Source organism: Mastacembelus armatus, chromosome 7, assembly GCF_900324485.2.
Source record: "Mastacembelus armatus chromosome 7, fMasArm1.2, whole genome shotgun sequence".
Classification (NCBI taxonomy): Eukaryota; Metazoa; Chordata; class Actinopteri; order Synbranchiformes; family Mastacembelidae; genus Mastacembelus; species Mastacembelus armatus.
Window position 1 is genome coordinate 2590232 of NC_046639.1, and position 24321 is coordinate 2614552.

The following is a 24321-nucleotide window of genomic DNA, read 5'->3' on the forward strand; positions in this document are numbered from 1 at the left end:
AGCCAGCACCCATTTATTCTGCCTACTGTCTGGTTTTAGGCCGGATCAGGCCACTTCACTGTATCTCCAGAATCAAATCATCCAGGCCACAGCTGTTGGTTCAGATTTCAGTCCCATAGCTGTTGACATTTGATATGGTGTTTGTGCTAAAACATTAGCTTTCTCCATTTAACACATCATCATAGCTTTTTTTAAGACAGCGGTCACATATTTCTGTGGAGGAACCGTACGTAAATGCACCTATGTGTCTGCACTGTCAGTTATTTATTAACCATACATTTGATCATATATCTGATATTGACATTTAAGGTTCTGGTTGTCTACTCATCATTTAACACCGCACTGCACAGACACAGACATCCATGCACACTTTTGTCATCCCGTGAATAGGAAAAATCATTTTTGGGCCTAATATGAACATAACAGAATTTCTTTAAAGTGCCTCCTCCCCATGTTTCTTTAATGCTACAAAGTGATGTCATTGTCAGTTGCACATATAATATCTGGCCACAGGAAGTCAGTATAGCAAAGACAACCGAGCAAGACAGGAGTTTTTCCACTCCAGACAGCTTAATGGGGATTACATATTTATTTCCAGCCATTTCTAGAGACATCCAGCAGGCATACTGAATTCTAAATTAATCTTGAATTCAGTTAATAAAGCTGCATAATGTAAGTGGCCTGTGGGTTTTCAGGTCATGAATTATAAATGGATGTAGCTATGTCAAGCTGTGATGCCAACAGTCCTGTCTCTGTGTCACTTTCCCTCACTTATTTATCTACATCTCTCAGGGTTGCTTCAGCCATGTTTTATCTGCGTTCATCTCTGCCAACCTACCAATCTCTCTCAATCTTGTACAGGCCTATCCCATCATGATGCTGATATGAATGCCAGGCCAATGCTCGGCTATGCATGTTTATGTGTGTGGGTGTGTGTGTGGGGGTGTCTCCTGTGACCAAGTTAGCTGATGAAGCATGTGATCTCTTTAAAGGCATGCCAAAAGCCAACATCAGAAAAAGCTTGAACACAAGATAACACCCTTAGACACTGAGGTAAGTATGTGTATGTATAAGTACGCACAAATTACAACTTGCATAATTAATTAAAACGCTAAATTACATTTATGTATAAGAATCAGAGCCTAGTCTTGTGGCTGGCAATTTGCAATGTTTGAAAATAATAAACTATTAAAAAAAAAAAACACCTATATAAGGCACATCTGTGAAAACTTGACTGCATTTGTGTTGGCAGGTGAATTATATTATGTACAGGGACAGTACTTGACTGTGTGTGCTTGTAGGCGAGAGGCTATTTGTGTGAGACATGCAGCAAACACACTCGCCCTGCGCGCGCACACACACACACACACACACACACAAAACATGCTGCTCCCATCTCTGCATTTGTGACAGGGGCTGTCAGGAGTTGTTCTTGAGCTGTGCCGCTCTTTTGGCAGGGCTGCAGCCTCACGTTCAAAACACACACACACACACACACACGCACGCACACGCACACGCACACACACACACACACACACAATCGCCATCTCTCCACAACACCAACTCCAGTCCTGTAAATAAATCTGTAGTTTTCACCTTCTTAAAACAAAGAAAAGGTCAGCTGTTTGCTTCCAGCCCATTCTCTGCTTACTGAGTGCAGCTACACTCTCTATGTACTTTACAATCCTTTTTGTATGTATGTGTTTGTGTGACTATATGTGCTTTTGATGGCAATGGGTTCATTTCATTCCCGACGCTCCAGTGAGCTTACTCAGCAGAACTAGGTCAGACCACGTGTCAGTGACAAAATTAAAGCAACACAAAGCCAAACAAAATGCATGTTGTGTCTAAGCCCTCACAAGAATTGAGACATACAGATAGTTGGGCTGCCATCATAAGTAAGCAACATGAGAACAGAGGCGTCTGCAGCTAGGATCACATGTGTATTGAGAATCCATTATGTCGACCGCATTTCATTTTTAATTAGGGTTTCTCTGTGTGTTTGCCTGAAAGAAGGCTTGAAGTAGAGAGAGGACGGATCGAAAGTACTGAGTGGGAGAGGGAAAATGACAGCTTCCTGCTAAGAAAAGAGGTGGCAGGCAATGGGAGGTGGGAGGAAAGAAGAGTCTTTTCACTAACATGATGTAGCTAGTCCTCAGGTCTTTAATCAGTCAACAAAAAACACCTGTTTCATGGAAACCTTTCAACAGCAAAGCTCGAGATCAATTCTATGTGTATAATTTTTTTTTTAAACATTAAAGATACAACAGCATAATATACAGTATGGTCTAATGACAGCACAATATAACCACACTTCTTTCTTCGGCACCACGGAACACCGAATCTCATTGGACTGCTGTGAATAATTAATTATCAATGAGCAACAGCCATGAGAGGAAACTGATACCAAGCGACTTTTCTTACGTTACATTGGACACGATTCAAAGATCAGAATACACGGTTTCAAATGTGAGCATATGTCACCAGATACCTGACACATGTTCCATGTTACAGTAACAAATGGCAGGCAGGCATACTGATAGTTTAAAAGCCATTATATCAGTTCTACAATTTTTAAACTTCTGTTTCTGAGCAACGTTTTTATGTGGTCTCAGTCTGTGGACCATCAGACGTGTCCATTCCAGGTACAGATGTTCAAACTGGCCCAAGGGGCAAAGGTAAACTCTTTCTAAGGAATGCGTATAAAAATCCCAGTCTAATTAACTCCAAGTCTCCAGGTCAGAGCATGTTAAAAGTAGGTGTGAAAAACAGTAAGTGTAGTAAAGTGCTCTGTCAAGGACATAATTCTGCTTGGTTGTTAAGTGATACCAGCTAATACAAACAGTCTAGATATGCTGTAGCTTCTTTCATACCCTGCAATCCAATACAAACTACTTTAAACTTTCATCTCAGTAGCCATTTATTTTTTCTTCCTGTACCTATTTTTTTTGTTCTTTTCAACATCATACGACTTTTTATATCATAAAATCCTGTTTCTTATTGCCTTAATATCCTCCCATCATTCCTCTTTGCATCGTTCCTTCTCTCTTCCTTGCTCTGTGGATCACACCAAGGTGTCCTGGTGTGTAATCCTAGTCAGGAGAGAAGCTGCAGGAGATGAGTCTGACACTGATGCTGAATTATTGATTGATCTATTACATCACATACATACAAAAACCCTGAAGATACACTGCTACGCACAAGCAGACAGATCCAAGCATGTCAGAAAATGTCTGCAACTAATTTACACTGAAAAGACACAAACATGTCTGCAGACTATCCTCTTCCTCTGATCCATCAATACACCATAAACATCTCCTCTTCTCTGCAAACCTCCCTTTAAAGATGCTTTCCTTTCATCTCTGTGAGGCTCCTGCAGAAAAGCTGCGTCATTAAATCGTTTCAAGCAGAGAGCTTGAGGCAGGGCACTGCCCCTCTCCAATACTTACAGCAGAGAAATGGAGGGAGGGCAAGTAACTTAGGCTTTTCCATAGAACATCCAGGCGACCACTAAAGGTGTTTAAAGTAAAATTTTAGATAGATAGAAATACTTGATTCATCCCAAACTGGGAAATTCCACTGTTGCAGCAGCAATTTACAGGCACTCGACATAAACACAAATCTCACAAGAAAAAGAAAACAATATAAGAAATGATTTAAAAATATAAAGGGATATATAAATTATATACAAAATACAATATACAATATGTGAGAGAGACCTGTATGCAAATATTGCCAGTTCAAACAGAATGAATGTAGTGGAGACACTGGTTGGAAAAAGAGAGCAGTGTGCTCCTGCTTTATGCAGCAGTGTACAAAGGTAAACCTAGAAATATGAGTGCTGGCTGACATAAAAAACTAATGTGGAACAAAGTATAACCAGAACTAAAAATCATAAGCAAAGCAGCAACCCACAAGTATATAGAGGCACATGTGACATACTAGTGATATCAGACTATTTCTACCCATCACTCCACATTCTGTCTATCCAGTAGTAAACCTCTCCACCTTTACCCATCTCCAGTTTCATACCCATAATGCTCTTGGGCTGGATACATAATATAGAATTCATCATTCACCTCCCTACTGAGCCAGTGTAAGCTCTATAGCATAACTCAGCTAGTAAGGTGGTGTATAGTGCTTGCAGTATGTTTGTGTGTCAGTTGATATAATGGCCATCAGTCAAGCATTTCCAGCAGTGCAGAAAGTTCATTTACTTTTGTTTCAGAACAAAGCAGAATCAAAAGAGCAGAACACAGACAGCTGTACTCACAACAGCACACATATAGATACATAGCAGCTGACGGAGTCTAGTTTCAGCTGCTATGCACATATATTCACTGATGAAAATGTATACACGGAGTACTGACCAACGAAGCACGTCGTAGTCTGCGGCTCATGGGTTTGTCAAAGGGCGGGCTATTCATGGCAAACTTCTCCAAGTAGCCCTCCGGTAGCCTGATGTCAGCTGGGAGAGACAAGCGTTTGTTTATATCCTGAAACAGAGAAAGGTTCAAAGGGAGAAGGAAAGAGTTTTATGAGTCTCGATCTCATGCTGGTTTTCTGCTCAAATTCTAACCTGTAACCCTGTGACAGTGGTGGCACATTTAAAACAACTGTTCATTTACACTCATAACTATTTACATAAATTCATTTGAATGTTCACTGTAATAGCCCAGTTCTAAACATATGGCATCAAAGTCTAACATTCTTGTGTTTTACGTTTTAACACAAACAATCTCAGCTTTAATTTAGCTTTAGATTCACGTATTAATCAGCCACCATTCGCCCCAGACGGACATTATCTCCGGCACTTGACAGTTCTTCGATGACTTAGTCTTAATTGATCACCATAACCTGGCACCAAACGTCTTTAAACCTACTTTCATGACCAAAAAAAAAAAAAATATGTGTCTCCTTGCAATAAGTTTGTCAAGGTGCAGTCAAATATGAACCTTTAGTTTACACATGCCATCTGATCATATAAATGAATGATTGCCAGTTATGACTAAGATTGAATATAATACCAAATGCAAGGCCATTACATGACAGGACAAGTTCAGGCTGATTTTCAGTGGCAGAGAGTGAACGTCGGCACATAACTGTTCCAAAGTTGACAAATTCAATTGGAGGCAGTCTTAATTTTTAACATGCATATTTTTAAATATGCTTGTTCTATTGTTCTGCCTTGTCAGGTTATCATGCAGGATATCTTAAAGAGAAACATTTAGTGGGACTATATCCTAAAATTACCCATTATACACCTAACTTTAAAAATCTAACATTACCTTATAGTTGGATCAGTATTACCTGACTTTACTACACAGCATATGTAAAGTAAACACAATGGAATCCCATTTGTGTGATGCTACTTTCCCAAAATGTATCGCATCTGTAAATATGTATGCTATCCATGTAGGACATTAGAGCAATGTGCAAATCACGATGTTTCCATAGCAGCGGTAGTTGGCCCAGACCCACCAGCCAGCCAGTACATGTCCTCGGTGTGAGTGTGTGAAGTGTGTGTTTACATGTTAATGCTAGTGGCAGGGTAGAGTAGTATGTGTGTGTGTGCGTGCCTCAAGATAAAAGGCAGAAGGATTTTACGCCTGTAATGGTTTTATCTGAGCTCACTGGCTAACATAATAACATGCAGAATTACATATAAGCCAAAAGACAGTGACACAACCTAAAAGTTCACACGGTGAAAATGTAAGGCAATGCTCTGATTCAATTTCATTTACATGGTGTACAGACTTTGACCTGGGTAAATTACATACTTGTCTTAAAAGGGTTAAAATACAAGACAGCAAGAAATAACAACATAGAAAAGCTGCAAATTGCCAACATGAATATAATAACTTTTCCACAAATGCACTTCATGCAATTCATAAAACCAGAAAGGTCTAATGGGCAAAACAACAAATCTTGTGCACTCTCCATACGCCATGCTAAGAGGAAACAATGGACACAAGTTCACAAAGACGCAGACATTCATGGCCTCGTACTCAGGGGTATAGATGGACTAAAAGACCTACATACACATATACACACACGTCCCCATACTCACAATGCAGAACAGCTCTAGTAGCTCCCTCATTGTCCACCTTAAACGTGCCTTTCTATACACTATACACACGCTCTCAACGATGCATGTCTCTGACCTGCCACATGACTGCACACACACTGACAGAGAGAGAGGTTGGCACTGTGGTAGCGTGCCATCCACATGCTCAAAGGAGGAGAAAAAAAAAAAGAGGAGGAGGGGGAAAGCAGGAGCAGAGGAGAGAGGAATGGACAGATTCCTGAGGGGAGAAAGGCAGATGGGGGGGGATGGGATGAACAGAGGGGGTAGCTAAGAGGAAACACTTGTTTTTCTGTTCTCCATTTCTCATTCTCCCTCTTCTCTCATATCTGTGCTCTGTTCCTCAGGTTCACGCATTTTGTTATCATACCAATAATTATTCCTACTGGATAATTACTCTCTCAACCCCAGCATTTCCCTCCTTCACTGCTCCCCCTCCCCTCCTCTCTCTCCGTGGTAAACACGGTCTAAATTAGTCCCTTCCACTGTTCACAGCAGTCAGACGCAGCAGCCTGTGTGACCAGAGGCATTTCCTGTAATACTGCTGCGCTCATCACTCTGCAACTCCTGCAAACAGACAGTAGGCGCACGCATAGCCCTGACTGACGCAGGACCTCAAACTCACGAATGTGGCAAAACAAAACAACAAACAGAAACTTCACCTGGCCACAGACAGAACAGGTGCATTCACAGGCACAATCCCACAACACAATAAGTTACAAAACTGATTATTGTATTGTAAGGACAGAAAAAAAGAACAGGTCAATTTTAAGGCCTGAAACTCAGTGAATAATGTTGTTAGTGTGAACTTTCCTCTGTTCTGATGTATGAGGGCAGTACGCCTGGTGCCAAAGCAGGTTGTGTGTGTCTTGGCTTCCCGTACCTCATTAGAGATGCGCCGATGGTGATTGTTCCTCATGCGGACCCTGACTGGACTCTGGACCTCATCAGAAGACGTCCCAGATGCTTGGTCACTCTCCCCATCTGAACCCATCTTCACATTCTCATGGACAATACCTAACGGGGACAGACAGAGGCAGATTGTTATTGTCAGGAACTGTATTTTGTGATATTACACTGGCTGAGAAACCAAACCTGAGAAGGATTCTGTACTCCAGAGTCCTTAGAGTGCCCTTTTATTGTTTAATGCCACCAGTTCTCTTTCGCTCTGTTTTTCCTCTGTATTTCTCCTTCCTCGTGCCCATCAGAGGACATAACCTTTTTTCTTTCTTAGATTTCATTCACCCCTTCGTCAGAGCAATAGTAGGGTCCCAGTCTCCAGATGATGGATTGAACCACCAGCCATACAGGGGGGCTTGGCTAAGTGTGTGTATAAAATACCACTGGTAAGATGAGGAGGTCAAATCAATATTACCCAGCATCCAGAGGGAGCCTTCCTGTCTCTGCTTGCTGCGCCCACTGCCCCCCCACCCACCAATCCCCCAGTCCATCTGATTAATGAGTCACAGTGCTGCAGACAGGACTGTTTCTTTCAGCGCCCTGTGAGTCTGCGTGTGTGAGTAAATGTGGGGGGAGGGTCCCTCTTTGGGTTCAGTGAGTGATGCTGGGTAGTCTGGGTCATGTACAGCACATACAGTATGTCTGAGCATCAGTGTGTGTTTGTCCTGTGTTTGGTGCAGACACCTGACAAATGTTAAAGCTCACTGCTATTGCTGCTAACATCTTAGCTTACCATCATGGACTGTTTACATCTGAAACAGCCCCCATCAGCAGAGGAAAGGGAGCAGCAGGAAGATTTAGATACTGGGGGAAGATAGATTTGGTGGGAAGAAGTGATTAAAGTGGAAAGAAAAATATATCCCTTGAGTGATTCTGACACTTCAGCTGTGGGACACGAGTCAGAGCCTGACAGTTAAAGCTATGTTTTATAGTGTACTATCTGTCAGCTGCAGAGTTGGGGACCACCTGAGGCTGAATTGTAGGTCATTTGTGTCTCTCTTTCATGCAGTCAATATTTGCAATGGAGAAATTCTATCTTGTCTGCATTAAAGCTATGCATCTATGCACTTTAAATTTGATTTATCTGTGGATTTCTTTCAGAAGGCACAATTTACAAGATACTTTCAACTACCTGTACAGACCAAAGATGCCATTTTCAGTTTAACTATCTCTTTAAAAAGCAGCATGTCCTCATTTGTAAATACAATCCATCTGTGCAAATCTTTAGTAAACCCATATGAAGTCATTTAAATCTGATGTACTTGGCTGTGGCCTTAAAGACAAACTTATTGCAGGTTAATAGCTGGGTAGGAAAACCAAGAAGTCTATAGTCATATCAGGAATCAACTCTCACAGGCCTGATGGTGCAACATTAAACACAAGGTAACTGACACCAAAAAGAGGGGAAACTGATCCAGATATCTAGTACTGACAGATGCCCACACACGGCCAACACACTTGTGACAAGTGAGTACCCAGTAGCCTGGTAACCTATGTCAGGCCTTCTGCAGTTTCTGAGCACCCCTGATCTTGTCTGTTTGTGTAAACACCCAGGCAGATGTGGGTGTATGCTGCAGGATGACTGACATGGGAGGAAAATTCCATCCCTGGGTTCCCACAACAGTGTAATGTTCTGCTGCTCTCACATACACCAGACTTTGGCTCCACCACACTTTCTCTCCTCAAAATAAACGCGTAATCCCACTCACACATACGTGTTAATCACACAAGGCGTTCTTTTCCAATCTCCCGCAGGTTCTTTCTGCTCCATTTCCATAGCAGACTAAGAGCAGGCAGAAAATGTCACGAGTTACCACTGCATGTGGAGCCTGACTGGCCTAGTTAGGGTTGCGGACTCCCTGTTATAATGTCTGGAAGAGTGAGTGGGCTGCTTTTAGGACTATCCTTACCTCACTCAACTCTGCTTGCACGCCACTTAGCTACACATCCATCTCCAGTAAATACTGGCAGTGCCTCAGAAGATGATTGAAAAGGGTAGTGGAAAAGATTCACATCAGGAGTCCTTCAAAGACTAATGGAAATCCTGGATTTTTTTGCCATGAACTCCCAGACAGCAAGGCCAGACGCTGAATTCAGTGAGTTGGTAAAAATAATGATAATTATAAGCAATGCATAACCCACTATAATGACGTGTTTGAAGTGAATTCACTTTTTTAGGTCAGGAGTTCTAAAACTGAATTTGGCATGAGCAGCAGGGACAGAGGTACTGTAGTCTTTGTGCTGACAAGCAAATGAATAAAAAATTCAAAAGAGAACTTGAAAAAAAAAACAAAAAAAAAACTCTTCACTTCTCCAAGGGGTGCATGGGATCCCTGTGGATACCCACACACTGCCCTGCATGGGCCAGACCACTAATCTGCACACCAGACATATAAAGGAAGTAATATTTTTTTGATCAATAAGTTAACGATGTGAAAGTTGCAGGATCAGCAGATTGAGAGTAAAAGCTACTTAGCAAACATTCATGTCTGTGTATCTAATGAAACCTCTGGACACTTATATTCATGTCCCACAGAGTGAAATCTGTGTCGTTCAGGCATTTATGGGAATACAAGTATAGAATACTTGTGGGAATACAAGTATAGAATACTTGTATTCCCATAAAGGCTTTTACACGGAACAGAAAATGGACTGGGTTACATGCAGAATAATTTATTGAGCAACATTTTACCTAAATCTATTAAACTCATGTACATTGTTTAAAAAAAAAAAAAAAAACTACAACTATAATTAACTTGGATCTGAGGAAATGGAGAAGCAGGATGTAGAAAAACCTGCTAATTAAGATGACAGTGATCAGACTCACCAATACGGTTTCCTGGAGGACGGCATGAGTCCAGCATGCGAAGCATACGGAAAGGTGAGAGCCTCAGCGGGGTGTCTCTCTCCCCCATTCTCATCCCCTCTCCCATCTTTGACTCTCCTACCCTGGGAGCCTGAGCAGAACACCCTTGGGGGTTGCCTGACATATCCATCGCTCGACAAGGTTCGAAGTACTTAAGTTGAAAGTGCGTTACAAAAAAAAAAAAAAAAAAAAAAATCAAAGAAACATTTCAAAAAGAGACGGAAAATAATCTTGGTGCCCAGTCAACTAGTCTGGGTGGGACCCAGGAGCTGTAGCTTTTTAATGGTCAAATCCAATCTTCAGTCTGCATCTTTACCTTGAGGAGAGCTCCATGCAGTGGAGAATAAGACAGACTGCACAGGCACACTGATCGCAACGCAGCAACTCCCTTGGCTGCTACTCCACTTTAGCTTTCTCACCCTTTCTCTGTGTTTTACTAAAAACACTCCCTCTCTCCACCACTCCTTCTCTCTTTCTCTATCTTTTTCTCTCTGCAGTCACACTCTGCTTGCTGACTCAGGAAGGTCAAACACTGTGCAGTTAGGTAAAATGAGACAGTCCAACACAAGCACAGGAGAAACTGTTACACCCAATCTTCTCGAAATAACAGGTGTTCAGTTTCCAGCTATATGATCCACGTTAAAACATACACACACCTATCTAGACCCAAACTTTCAGCTCCCTCTCACCTGTCTGGTGTTCAACTATCTGACCTCTTGGGCTCCCAGTTTCTCCTTTCGCATTCTCTCCTTGGTCCTTGGTTACTTATTTCATTTACAGTCCAGCCTTTTCCCTGACATTTTTCTGCTTCTCTGTCAGATCTCCTCCCTTTGTCCTCCCTGTTCTTCCACTGTTATTCAGCACACCACTCTATTCCGGCTGTTGTGCTGCTCACCCTCTCTCCACTCCCCTCTCTCGATTGCTCCCTCCTTGCCTGTGGCGCCCCTATCAGTGCTTTCAATGCTTGCTCCCTCCCTTCACCTTGATAATACTCTCCTCCCTGTCATGTGATACCAATCTTTCTCCCTCTCTCTCTCTTTCCCTCCTCCTGTCTATCTCTCCCTTCATTACTTTTCCTTCCTCCGTCTGGGTCCAGACGTGGTGTTGAATATACAGCACAGTCGTCCTCTCTTTCTATTCATGATCCAATGACAACATTTTCTGCCTGATCAGCCTCTTTCTTGCACTCTGTTTCTATTGCTTTGTTTCTTTTGCCTTCTCTCTCTCATGCTCCTTCCCTTCCCTCCAGCCTCTGTCTCCTCATCCTTTACCCCTATAGTGCAGAAATTGAAATCCTGATGCTTCTGAGTGAGGCCTCTGGCAGCGTAGCTCCCATCTTCCTCCTGTCCTGACGTTCTCTCTATTCTTTCTCTCTCTGTCCTTCCCCATGGACACAAGGCACAGGCCATTATTTGAGTAATTACAATGCAGAAGTTATAATCCTGATAAACATTTTAAAAACAATTTCCTTATTACAGATTCAAAACTCCCTTTCAATATAAAAATTGTCTGCGGAGGGCAACACTTACAAACATCAGGACCTTGTAGACTCTAGAGTCTATAACATAACCAGCATGCTGAAAGATCCCATTCCTCCCATTATCCCTACTGTTAGATACAATATTTGCTGTTGTGACATATAATCTCTGAAAAATGGTTTGTTTTGTGACAATGTCACTGGTTGAACTTCTCACAGTTGTTACTACAGTCACTTGTTGAAGATTAGCCTTTAAAAATAAGATGAAAGAAACAGGGACTTAGCTACGTCATAATTACTTTAAATACATTTTTGTTAATATGACATTGCAGAACTTTAACTTTTAGTATGATATTGCTACTTTCACTTAAGATTCAGAAGATAATCCAGTGTGTGTATGACTTTCTGAGGAAGCAGTACTGAGGAACTATGTATTTGTAAGGATGACAGAGGACAAGCAAGCTGTGATGTATTTTTGAGGACTATGCTACCTATGCTACCTAAACTATTCTATTTAGTTTGTGGGCTTCGTCTCTCCTCCACCCCGGCTTTAAGGCATCATTTCATATTTTCACACAGTGCTGTGATGGACTGGTGACCTGTCCAAGGTGTACCTCTGCCTTTCACCCAAAGAGAGCTGGGATAGGCTCCAGCAGATCCCCCAGACCCTGGTTAGGAATAAGAGGGTATAGATAAAGGATGGATGGATGGATGGATGGGTGGACGCACAGTACTGTGCAGAAGTACTGTGCACTTTAGATGTTTCAGATTATTATCACACAGCACCATCAGGTGTCTGATCCAATCCAGGTTCATTGTGCAGCCCAGTGTGCGGGACAAGAAGTCCATAAAAAACCCAATGGAGTTCGATTGAAGAACTATTTTTAGAGGCAAGAAGAACCAGGAGTCCTGCAGCAGATGGTCTGAGCCCAGATCTGGGATCAGTCAGTCTAGCATCACATGAGGAGACACAAAAACACTGGAGGCAGCTTGAATCTACAGAAGAACTGCAGCAGCTTCTCCAAGGTGCTGCAAAGTACCAGGAGAACCTGTGTGCAGGTCAAACCAGAGGGAACTGCTGCTGGTTTCAGGCCAAAGGGGAGAGCTGCAGATACTGATTAGATTTAGGCTGGGTTCCCTTTACTGCACTTTGGATGAAGTTAATTTTTAAATGAAAACACAATTCATGTAATTTATATTAAAAGCATCTCCTGTGTACTTTTAGTACCTAAACCTTTTTCACAGTACTGCATGTTTCCTATTGTACAGTGGACCAGGCCACTAACACATACCAACATACAGCATGTTTGCAGAAGATGAATGCATTGCAGGGCAACTGCATCTTAAAGTATTAAAGTATTAAATGCCATTTCTGCATAATATCTTCAAGAACTAATACTTAAAAACTGTTCAAATGTCTTTGACTACTATGAGATAAAACTTCAGCTCGCCCTTCGTGTCAATAATTATGCTGCTTTGTAGGCTTTACCTAACAAAACACGCTCATGCAGAGAGGCCCACACGCCCTACATGTCAATAATGATGCACTTAATTATAAGATTGCCTACACAAACACACAGTCAAACTTGGCAGCAGCCAAAATGCAATGGCATAATTAGGTTAGATAAGTAAACATGTGAGATCCCTGGTACACAAAACACTAAACACATCTTGAAAGCATTTAATCTAGTTACCGTATGTATGTTAAAATAAATATTTGGGAGGACTAGAAGCCTGTAATGTTCTCTTCAATTAAAACTTACGGGACATGTGCTAATGACTGTTTTCTCCGGGCCCATTACTTTATACTTTCATTTAATGCGAGTAAAGAGTAATGGCCGTTTACAGTGCACTGACAGACATATATTGATGTAGAGCGCTTCATCCTTGAGCTTCTGCCTAGTTAAAATGTCAAGGACAAAGCTTCAACCCATCACCGCCCCTCTGCCTCTTTATATTCACAAGTGCAAATGTATATAGCAAAGATTTCTCTCTTGCTCTCTGGTCACCTCCATACAGCTTTTCACTCCCTTCAAGGTCTTTCTCCCTCACTTTTCTCGTCACTTCATTTTGAACATATTTATTGTCGTGTTTGCTTGGCTACATATGAAAACCCAATTAAAATATCCTGTTTTCATAATTTTTTACTATAAATACCACACTCTGCCTCCAGATTACTGAGACAATACAACTCCAAGTGCATATAACATCCCTGAGGAACACATACATGTCAAGAAATGCTCTCAGGGCCAGAGGGAGGGAGAATTTGGACTGAAGTAATTACCTCTAAACATTTTATCTGCATCTGAGGAGTCTTATTCAATTACTCAGGCCAGAGTGCCTACTGTAAGCTACGGGTTTCACATGTGCAGGTCCCAAAAGTCTCCCCCCTCCTGTTTTCCCCGTATACTGCAACTTTGAAAATCACCAGCATCTTTACTAACATCTTCCTTTAGCCTCAAGCTTAAGCTGGTGAACGCTCACATAAAAGCTTACAAGACCAATTACATAAAAGGACTCCACTCCATTGTTCTTATTAAATCCAATCTGGGAATGAGCAAAGAGGGTTGGTGTGAGCAAATGGAGGGCCAAGAGTGTAGGGAGTGGAGGAGAGGGGCTATGATGATTAATGCACTGTTAATGCATTATATTAAATCCCCAGTGCAGACAAGGTCTCTCGTGGTGGACAATACACAAGGGGAGATAAGGGTGGCCTGCAAAGCTTTCCATCATTTATCTTTGCCCCATTCTGGTTTTATCTGTAGGCTAAATATAGTATTTTGATGATGTAGAGAGAAGGACAGTAACAGAAATAGCAGCCTGTGAAGGGTTTTGAGAAGAATAGGTATTAGGCATCTTTTCTCAGTAAAACAGACAGGATACTCAACAGCATAACTACAGATCTTCACAGAGAGAGGGAGAAGAGAGAGAGGGGTACGGTAGTAGTGGAAAGCTAAATTGAAAAGTGCAGTGCTCATCCTCCCAGCCGTTGTGGGAGTGGGTGTTGGCCCAGTTAGCAACAGATGACTCACAAACCTGTAAAAGCTCTCTGGCACTGGCTACTAGCCATCAGCTCTACATACATACAACCCTTCAGTCAAGCCAACTTACACAGACGAAAAGTGTATTTAGTTGAATCCTATTATGGATGGATGTCGCAATTAGAGAGGGGGGGGAAAAAAGCAGAGGGAGAAACGGAGAGAGGATGGGTAATCGCGTCAGTGCAGCAGGAAAGAGAGATTGCATCATCGTGTCGCTCTTTTAAAGGGTGCGACGTGCTCTGACTGCTGAGTGGGACACAGTGAGTCAGCGAGACCAACCAGTGGAAAACACACACATGCGGTACTCACACGGTGCACTGCTTAAAACTACACAGTATCTTCACTGTAATAATAGATTTTTAACAACAGAACGGCATCTATGATACTGGTTCTGAGTCAGGATATGTTCCTTCTTTTTCTGAGCTCAGACACACATGAGGATCTCACAGATGAAGTCACTGCCAGACCAACAATTAGTGGTCTAAAGACTGGTGCATTCACATCTTTCTATTTCTACTTAGGACTGGTATTTCTCTAGAAGCTGGAAAAACCTTTTCATAGTTAAAATGCATTTGCTCCTCAGAAATCCAGTATCAGTCAGATTATATTTTCCATATTGCCATGTATTCCTCCTCTTTTACACAGTACACTAAAAATTACTTCAAACCCTTGTAGTGCTACAGAGCTAATGAGTGGATAAGTTTTAACTCATACCGACTTGCATGTGACATGACAAGAAATTCCCACCGATGGTTTTCACAGGATTCCACTAATTTACCAGCTTATTGTGTTCAGATAAACATGTGGGACATTTAACTTATTTTGTTAAAGGGACAAAAAAACAGAAAGAAAAACATTTTTATCAATGGTTTAATTTTTTATTGATACTAAAACGCATATTATTAGCGATAGCACTGTAAAATACAGCTTCACTGTGAACTAAAAGTTCCTAATACAAGGCTGCCTCTCTGAACCAGTGTTCAATATGGAAGGACTCTCGTCGTCGTCTATCTGCAGCTCACTCAGCCAAGAACCCAGGGGATACACAGCACAAAGCTAATATGACTCCTGCAGGAGCCACTGTGGAACTGACATCCTTTTCATTTCTCCCTCTCCATTGCTCGATCCTGATATATCAATATCTCGCTGTTTTCTAAGCTCAGTTCACAGTTCCGTCTAAACCCATCTCCAGCATCCAAGTCTTCCATTCTTCTCTTTCCCTTCCTCAGTCTGCCCCAGTGCTCCTCATATAAGGCTTTCTACCACCGTGGGAAATAAGATTACTGGGATCCAAACCACACATCCCAGTAACGCAGACACAGAGATGGAAAAAGCAACTGCGTGTGCATATGTGTGTGTGTATTTGTGAGTGTTGGATTAAGGTCATTAGAGCTTTAGCCTTCCAGATTTGTAGTAAATGTTGCAAGGATAGTCAAATTGTGTCAGTAAAACAGTCTGACATTCACCCTTTACATACAAACATGCATTCGTGCATTAGACACACACACATGCCTCCTTCATGGTGAACAAAAGTGGCATCTACATGACATCAGTTTGTGTTTCTGTGACAGTTTTCCCACCTATAGGTGAGAAACAAACAGGACTGGGAATGATACTGGAAACACCATGTGGTGAGTATTTCAGTTAAATGGAATGAAGTACACAAATATTTTACTCCACTACAAATAAGTGTCCTGTATTCAAACTTTTACTTAAGTAGAAATACAAAGATACTAGTATCAAAATAATATTTGATTACTGTTACTGCAGCATAAATACATATGCAATATTTTATTACAGTGATTTGAAGTAAAGTTAATTTTAAGTACTTTACAAACTGCTTAATTAAATTTTTAGAAATGTATCATGTTTGGACTCCTTTAGTGATTTCTGGCATTAAATGTGCTGTGGTTTAATTTCCCGAGCTGACTATACAGAAGACTGGAAATAAATCAGTTTACTTAGGATATAGCATAGACTGGTTTCTGCTATACCTTTTTCTGTGTGCCTGTGAGTGCATGCATGCATTGTTGTGCAAATGTGCATGTGTGTGTGTGTATACCCAGAGATCCAGTCCTGTGCAGGCTCAGATAGGCTCTGTCTCTTTCCAGCCCCCCACCCGGCTCTCTGCGCAGGGCAGTGCGGCCCAGATGACCAGCATATTGACGCAGGAAGGAGGGAGCACTATGGGAGGCAGGAGGGTGCACGGCGCACACCACCATGGGCTCTAAAATACATGATGCAGATGGACAGCCAAGGAGAGGGAGACAGAAAAAGAAAGGGAGAAAAAAAGAGAAGGCAAGCGGGAGAAGAGAACACTCAGAGGGACAGGAGGATGACACATAAGTGAGAGGAGAAAGAGGAAGGGGGTCAGCTTGGATAAATCAAGTCATGGTAAAAGGAAAATGAAGAACCAGAAGGATGAACAGTAGAGGAACAGTAGAGGGTGGGCATAGAAGCAGGAAAACAAACGGGCAGAAGGCAGGAGTTGTATGGAACAGGAGAAAAACAGGAGAAAAGACGACACACGGTCACACAAAGACCAGACAGAGAGGTAGTAGAACATGTGTGAACAGTACAATATACAGTAGTGATAGATAAAAGAGTGGAGATAGATACAGTTGTTGTACCCACGTTAGAAGAAGGAACAATTGTGGCACACAGTATTAAAGAAATAGCTACAGAAAATGTATGAGACACAAAGCATGCATACCTGTAGTGGATATTATGTGGGGTCAAAGACTGATAAAGACTGATTTTGTGATCAGAGGGTTAAAAAAAAAAAAAAGAGACGTGCACATGCAAAAAGACCAGACAAACAGTAGGAAAATAAATAATAAAGTGGTAACTAAGTCATTGATGGAAGGCCAGAAACTGATTTATAAAATAAGCTTATGAACAAAGCAACATACCTTGACCTAATTTGTCACAAATGTGTGGTACACCCTGTCAGCACGCATGCATTATCATGTTGCTTCAACATGCATTATTTCTAATGAATCCTTAGGCAGAAGGTTGGTAGAAGCCACGTCACATCTCCTGTCTTTCACATAAACTGTATTTCTTCCCAATTGCACATTAAAGTCCACTGTGATCCCCAAGTATTAAGGCTTAACATTCTCCAAATACCCTCACATGATTCCTCTCCAGTAGCAGAGGGCTAAGTCCTCTAAGAACTCAGATCAGATCAGCAACAGCCTTGATACTGCTTCTAATTAGCACTTTGAAAAATGTGAGGAATGTTTTTACCACTCTTTTGCACAGTCTGAGACATATAAAGATATGATGTTCGGCAGGGTAATACAGCAACAGAAAAGAAGGAGAAAATCATAAGTACAAGCTGCAGAGCAGTGGTTAAACTTTAATGTCTCATACTCTACATTATTTCTTCCTTCCCACTCACTTCCTTTCTCCCTGTGCCCTCTGAAATGAATTAAATAGCTCAAGCTATTACAGACAAAAGAGAGGGATGTAAAAATAGGGGTGAAATTAATTGGGTAGAGGTATAGATCTGTGTGGAGGCACGAATAACAGCAACAATGAGCAAACATAATCACTCCGTGAGTCCAAACGGCAAAGCAGCCAACATCTCTAGCCTAAAACAAAACACAGCTATATTTAAACACAGAGACATTTTGTGTTTTTTCACTTTCTGCCTCTTTGCTTTTTCTCCTCTGAGACAAAAGAATTTGCTGAAACAGAGACATCCTCCTTCGCTCCATGTTCTGTCGGAGAGCGAGATAAAAATGCAAACACTGACAAAGACTAATCACACTCACAACGTGAGTGCCAGGAGAGATCTCAGATTTTTCCAAAGTGGGACATGCAGTCTTGGAAGATGCCCACCAGATGGCACCCAAAATGTCTAAGAATGACACTGCTTTTTGCACTTTATCCCATTCAGTTTTGTTCATGCGAACAAATAAATGAATATATCTGAGCTGACAACGAAGCTTTGTAACTTCACCTTCATTTTCAGGATACTGCTCTTTTCAGTCTTGATGATCAACTAGCAAAGTAAAATCAACAGTGAAGTGATGGTGATGAAGCTAATCAGTAGGTGCAGTGATGATGGTTACGATGGTTCCAGTGTGTTCAAAGCTCAGGTCAAACTGTGTGTAAGTGTGTGACTTTTGAGTTTGCATGTCTGTATGCATTCCTGAGAGTAATGCATACAGACATATATCTATCGATTATTACGCCACATGCTGCCTGGCTCCCTTTTTTTAAGCTCTTTCTTATGTTTCTTCTCCTATGAACTGAGTTAGTGTACTTCCATGCAGTATATGGATCATGTAGCGTGTATAAGTACTAAACACACTTAAGCTATTCAATAAATAGTTTTTTTTTTTCAGTTTGTGTGTGAGCTGCAAAGTTTGCAATATGACCCCTATACACACGCACACTGAATGTGCGTGTGTATACCTGTGTATGTGTGTGTTAGAGCACTTGTTCACATCTCACCATTGTCCCTGGCTGCGGATGCCTCATCCAAGCCCATCTGTTCTGCCAGTTCGGACAGAGAGTCGTCGACAGGACGAGCGCTGCGTAGAGACATGGACAGCCTCCGCTTGATGATCTTCATTCTGTCCATCTTCTCAACTGCACCACTGGAGCCCAGAGGCCTGAGGAGGAGGTGGGACAAGCAACAGCGTCATCATTATCATCATCAGCACCACCTGCATCCCCATCATTGTAATCATGATCATTGTTCTCATTATAACCATCAACAACTCAATCCAAACTGCCCTGTTAATCATCATTGTATACTGGAAGTACTGCAGTGCAGTACTAGATACATTTCCTACACTTCTTTGGGCTCCCAATGACTGTGTTTGCTCACGCTGCGTGTGCTCTCATTGTTATGTATCCCAAGTGCAAACATTGCCGAATAAAAGACAGAGAATAAGAGAAAGACAGACCCATAGAGACATGGAGAAAGACAGCAACAAACAAAAATGTTCAGAAAAAACATGTAAATGACTGACTGTGCAGCTTCCCAGAGGTTTCAGACAAAAGCAGCTTTCCTAGCTGAGCTGTGATTGACACACGTTCCGCTGGCTGTTCCAACAGCTGCATCCATAATGAAACAAGTATACATCTAAAACATTCCAATGCAAAAACAGCAAACAAAATTATCATATGACACAAGAATAAAGTTCTATGTTCTCTGTATAAACACCAACTACAGTAGGACTGATCTATAGTGGTACATCCTCAACTAGTATTCATGTGAGAACAAACAAAGTTGGTTTCAATACTGTGCCTACAGGAGAGCGAAGCCTCCCCTCCTAAAAGTAAATGGGGTGAAACACGTATTGTTTTTCCAGTAGAGTGCTCTCCTCATTAAATGGTGGCCCGTCTTTGTGTATTTTCCATTTGCTGGTGGATACTCTTAATGTCGGTGTGCTTTCAAAGTTACATACTATTTGGAAGAGGCCCTCAGCAAACATGTAAAATCTGTTTATTAGTGCATGTACAGTGTGTGTGTCTTTGCACACTAGTGTGTGTTGAAGTCACTTTGAGGCCTGTGTTCCCCTGCATTCTGCTTTACTGGCCTGGAGGTAGAAGCAGCTACAGCAGAGTGGAGACATTCTGTCCCCCTTCCACCTCCTCCTTTTTCCATCTAACCCATAAGGGCTTGGGAGCTGACATGCACAAGTGCACACACAGACACACACACACTGACACACAAACATAAATGGCACCCACTGCCTTTCTCTTTGTGTCCAACCTTGGAGGCTTCAACAAAAGCCATTCATCCTTTCAGGCTCTTAGTCTTTCAAGCCTATTAGAGACAGCCAGTGCTCTGAGGGAATTCAAGCTCAGAGATTCTCACTCAGGCCGACTGGATTTATTTCACTGGAAGATGTTCTTAGATGAGTATCCATTAACAGCACAGCCTCTGCCAATTTACATGAGCACAGTTGGCTTTAGTTTGCACTTCCAACTTTCTCAAGATGAAAAAAGTTAAAGATGGGTACAAAAGAATGAAAGGACAGCATCTCTCATTCATTTCATATCATCTGTCTCCCATGGATTATCAGTATGGAAAGAATCTCCCTCCCCCCTCATTTGCATGTTTTCCCAGACATCACCACAGAAGAAGAAGCCTTCGTGGACAAGAAGACTGGGTTCTCCGCATGAAACGCTGCAGCATTGTTCCACAAATCTTCAGTAATAAATGACTCATATTATGCAGGAACAGTCAATGATAGAGCACACTGCTTATTACTGAAGACAAATACATATCAGTGTTATCTTAAACACACACCTATGCTTGTGCACACATCCATAGACACACACACACAAACATAATGACTAATTTCACACTCCTAGTCTTATCTCTGTTGATTTAGCCGAAAACAATAATGTACTGGGAATCTCATTATCAAGCAGCTCATGAGAAGAAGCACTTTAGGGAGCTGCTGTATATGATTTGAGATTTCCATTTGTGTTTACAATGTGACGCTATTGAAACAAACTGCCGTCTATCCTGCAAACCTCCACAATAAAAGCATGACACATTTTACAGGATAAATAAACGAACTACACTAGGAAGCTTTTAGACTTAATGTTTGTATGTGTTTCATTCATCTATCTGTGGTGATCAACTGGAGCAAAAAAAAAAAAAAAACGTTTCAGGAAGAATGAAGTGTTTTTCCTGCTAAAGTCCTGCTTTCTGGGGCAGACGGATGTGGCAGAGTGAGAGCTTCACAGAGGCACATCAGTGAGTGGGACGAGACATGTGGCTCCAGGCTGCAACATGTACAAGCCACACTCACCAGACGTCCGGCAAACCATCAACAACTCTGACACACAACTCCCACTAATCAGGGGTACACACAGAGAGGTTGTTCTCTCTCATTCAAATGCACTACAAGTCCTGTTGTTTTCGTGGCGTTTGATACGTTACACACTGTTGATGAATTCAGAAGCAGAATTATAGGTCGTTCAATAACACAAACACAAGGCCAAAGGTTAATCAGGTAAGTGAGACAAAGGAGTAAAAAAAAAAAAAAAAAACAAATCTCCAAGTTATTAGTGTGCATTAACAGCTTGTGATGGTTGCATGGACGTGATAACAAGGTGAGATGAACTAACACACTCCTGAGGCCAGAGGAGGAGCACAGTCTGATTTATTCAAGACACACACCATTTGGGTTGCTAGGTTACAGGCCCAGGCTGGAACTGCAGTTACTGTCTCAAGAGGTGAAAAGAGGAAGAAAGGAGGCTGAAAATATGAAAAAACCCTGAAAATTCACAATTCATATGTTTCTTTTTCACTTCATGCAAACACACACACACACACACTCATAGATGCTCATGTCAGCTATAAAAACTTCCAGCCCTCCAGTACTTGGGAGGCAACACAGCACTGCAGCATCTGATCTTTGCCAGCCTAGCTCTGGGAGTCCTCAGCCAATTATGCTTCTTTAAGAGCCAAAAGAATGAATGGACCTGAGGACCTGAGTCTGCAGTATCCACATGCCATACACAAGCATTAGTCAGCTGCATGTCTGACACACTTGTGTACGAAAACACACAGACACATAAAAGTATTTTATCGGGACAGATCCTGAGAGTTTTTGTGACCGAGGTTTTGTTTTCTTTCAGCCAGAGATCGTCTTTCTTTCCTTTCCGTGAAAAACAAACAAGCATTCTTCTGCAGGTCTGTGGCAGATTAATCATACGCATGCATGCACACATATACAATGTGGCAGAGTGGGCACTGAGTGGCACTCTGAACACTGCTCGGCCGAGCAGCCTGAGGATGCATGAGTAATACACAAATCTGCCCAACTACAGACTCCTACATAGGACCACGCAAACACACATGAACCAACACATAAAACGAAAAGATGCCCATTCTCCTTATAGGTTCAGTAGCTGCTTATCAGCGTCTCTTGTCTCTTAATTACAGAATGAAACTGAATGAATAAGCAGAAAACAGGACTCAAGAAGAGTAAGAGAGTAAAAGAACTGAAATGTCATTTGAAAGCACAACAGGAAGAAGGTGAATCTAGTCCCCTCCTTTATGATTTTAGGACCGTGTGGCTCACAGAGGTCCCACAGTGCCGGAAGATGCAACAACTCCATTCATAGTGTTGGATAACCGGGAAAACAACAGCACAACATCATGAATGTTTTTTTTTTCCACAGCCTGTTTCCATTCAGTGCAATCACCTGCATTCCACTAGTACATGTTAAATCAGACAAAACCTCGGTTCCATATTTGTATAGAGAATATAGTGTCATTACACAACACCAGTGTTGTTGTTGTCGTCAGTGGGTAGATGACAAGTTGTTTTGATCTAAACGAGGCCACTTCCTAGGGAAAAGAAAATCATTCATTGACCAGAGCGTGTTTTCCAGCTGGGCCCATTAAAAGTACAAGGTGCAGATGCAGCCGCACTGGAAGTGCAAAGTTTCAGGAAACAAAGATATAACTCTGTGGGATGTGTTAAAGACAAGAACATATGAACTATGTCAGTCCACAACCCCTTACACTATACACAGTAATATCACAGACTACTTTTCTCCAGTCACGGTGCATGGCAGGAGGCAAAGGCACTGGCCAATGCGCATCATTTCCGACCTGGAAATCCCGCATGAACATAAATAATTTAGCGCTGAATGATATTCCCAGCGCGATAATAGGAAATTCACTATGCGCAATAAGTGTTCAAAGTGTCTGTACGGACAAAACTGCGGAACCGCAGTCAGGATTGGACGGTCCCAGTATCCCGAGACAGGCGACATGACTGCAGGGTTGTAGCAGGAAGCAGCCGCACGGTAAATACCACGGGACTGCCCAAACCACGCGGCGGTTCACGTCGGGCCTGTCTGGCAAAGATCCCTCTACCTTCCAGGCCTTTTTGCCCTTTCGGTCAGCTCCTCTCTCCCCGTATTTTCCTGTCCCAAGTATCCGGGAGGAAGAGATCCAGGCAGGGCAAAGAAAAAGTTGCAGAGCCGCCCGGTCAGCTCAGAAACTCTGGAACAAGGATCGACCGGCATCAAGTGATCGCGCTTTAAATGTGGATTTTCATGGCCCGGGACTTGTTTTGCTCTAGGGACTTAGTTTCGACACGTATCAAGGCAATTTCTCTATTTGTGTCCCTACTATAACGATTCTGATTTTTACAGCACAGCATCCACACTGGCTCCACATCGGATCAGACAAACAAAAAACTGTCTAAATCCCCAAATACTTTTATTTCCCCCAACCGAAAAAAAAAACAACTCCACCTGCAACGTCAGGTGACGGGACCAGCACGGTAATTGCTGCGTGTTGCAGCAGCTTTGTTATTATTGGCTCAAGACAAACTGAACACAAACAAACAAAATAGCGCTGCCACCGACCTGCTAGTGTTTCTGCTGCAGGAGACTATTGTTCCACTTGTGTGTGTTAATCCACGCTGGGATGGCTCCACTGCGACAAGTTCCTCCAACTACTTTGCTGCGAAACACAGCAGATTTGCCTATTCCCCGCCCGAGAGCTGTTATCCCCGGGTTATGCGGTGTGTCGCAGTGTCCCTGCGCCCGACCGAGTGCATTGTTGACCCGCAATGATGCATCATTTGTCTTCACTTTCGCTTATAAAAGGCATCGTCCCGTCCGGTGATGATCAGCCATATCGCTGCTGCTGCTGCTGCTGCTGCTGCTGCTGTTGTGGATCCCAAGTGGAAGCAGTGGCGTGATCCCGGAAAACACCGCAAGGGGTGTGAGTGTGTGTGTTATCAGACTCTGTAACCTCCACCCCCCACCTCGAACCCCGGATTTCTATGTAAAATAGGGGAGTCAGATATTCATTCGGGTAGGGGGGTGGTCGTCACCAGGGAAATTAGCTGTGCCTTCATTATCCAGGCCCCATTACCATCTAAATATACGC

At 42.3% G+C, this 24321-nt stretch overlaps 1 protein-coding gene across 9 annotated transcripts in view; it reads right to left on the bottom strand.

Moving 5' to 3' along the window:
• Positions 1-24107, bottom strand: part of LOC113145599 (cyclin-dependent kinase 17-like) — a 31852-nt gene extending 7745 nt beyond the window's left edge. For 4 of the 9 annotated variants that reach the window (XM_026332502.1, XM_026332503.1, XM_026332500.1 and 1 more), the window contains exons 1-4: positions 10601-10814; positions 9873-10062; positions 6969-7102; positions 4371-4496 (exon numbers count right to left, since the gene is read on the bottom strand). In XM_026332502.1, coding sequence (XP_026188287.1) covers positions 4371-4496; positions 6969-7102; positions 9873-10041 — 429 coding nt within the window. In that variant the 5' untranslated portion in view covers positions 10042-10062; positions 10601-10814. Of the gene's footprint in view, positions 1-4370; positions 4497-6070; positions 6183-6968; positions 7103-9872; positions 10063-10600; positions 10815-16491; positions 16657-18893; positions 19055-23792 lie in introns of those variants that run through there. The other 5 variants (XM_026332504.1, XM_026332501.1, XM_026332507.1 and 2 more) reach the window with 4 other exon arrangements.
• Between the last annotated feature and the right edge of the window lie 214 nt (positions 24108-24321).